General features: G+C 53.5%; 1 protein-coding gene across 1 annotated transcript in view; it reads left to right on the top strand.

Annotated features, from left to right (window-relative positions):
- Positions 1–6: 6 nt before the first annotated feature.
- The window catches only part of CCDC85C (coiled-coil domain containing 85C), a 110,612-nt gene continuing 109,844 nt past the window's right edge, over positions 7–774 (top strand). Inside the window, exon 1 of the mRNA XM_017728934.1 lies at positions 7–767. Coding sequence (XP_017584423.1) covers positions 287–767 — 481 coding nt within the window. The 5' untranslated portion in view covers positions 7–286. The remainder of the gene's footprint in view (positions 768–774) is intronic.

Below are 774 nucleotides of genomic sequence, written 5' to 3'. Positions count from 1 at the left end.
CCTGTCGCCCCCAGCCCCCGGGGCAGGGGGGGCGCCTTTTTTTTTTTTCATTTCCCCCTCCTCCTTTGGTTTATGTTTTCTTTTTATTATTATGGGGTCTATGGGGGAGCAGAATTTCCAATCCGGCGTTGCTCTTCTTCCTTGTCCAACGCTTAACGGAGAACTATAGTATTTCTTCCCCGAGATGCTGCAGTGAATTTTAGTTCTAGGAAATCAGGCGAACAAAATCATCCGAACAACCCGAACCATTTGTTACCCTGTGAGAGCAAACGCAGCCTAGGCACAGATGATGGCAAAAAATTCCTTGGAAGGGTCTAAAGAAGACCTGAGCAAAATTTCGGAAGAGGAGATGCTGAGATGGAGCAAGGAAGAGCTGGTGAAGAGACTGAGGAAAGTGGAGAATGAAAAGATGAACTTAATGGTGGAACACGGCAACTTGATGAAAGACGTGAACCGGCGGCTACAGCTCCACCTGCACGAGATCCGCGGGCTGAAGGAGGTGAACCAGAAGTTGCAGGACGACAACCAGGAGCTGCGGGAGCTCTGCTGCTTCTTGGACGACGACCGGCAAAAAGGCAAGAAGCTGTCAAGGGAATGGCAGCGCTTCGGGAGGCACACGGCCAGCGTGATGTGGAAGGAGGTGGGCATGTACCAGCAGAAGCTGAAGGACCTGGAGGCGAGGCAGGAGACCCTCCTGCGGGAGAATGTGGAGCTGAAGGAGATGGTGCTGATGCTGGACGAGGAGCGGAGCGGGCCCGGCTCGCGGAGCTCCAT

This window comes from Corvus brachyrhynchos, unplaced genomic scaffold, assembly GCF_000691975.1.
Source record: "Corvus brachyrhynchos isolate BGI_N302 unplaced genomic scaffold, ASM69197v1 scaffold1, whole genome shotgun sequence".
NCBI classification, from domain to species: Eukaryota; Metazoa; Chordata; class Aves; order Passeriformes; family Corvidae; genus Corvus; species Corvus brachyrhynchos.
The sequence above is the reverse complement of the archived record's forward strand: the minus strand, read 5'-3'. Positions and strand labels throughout refer to the sequence as shown.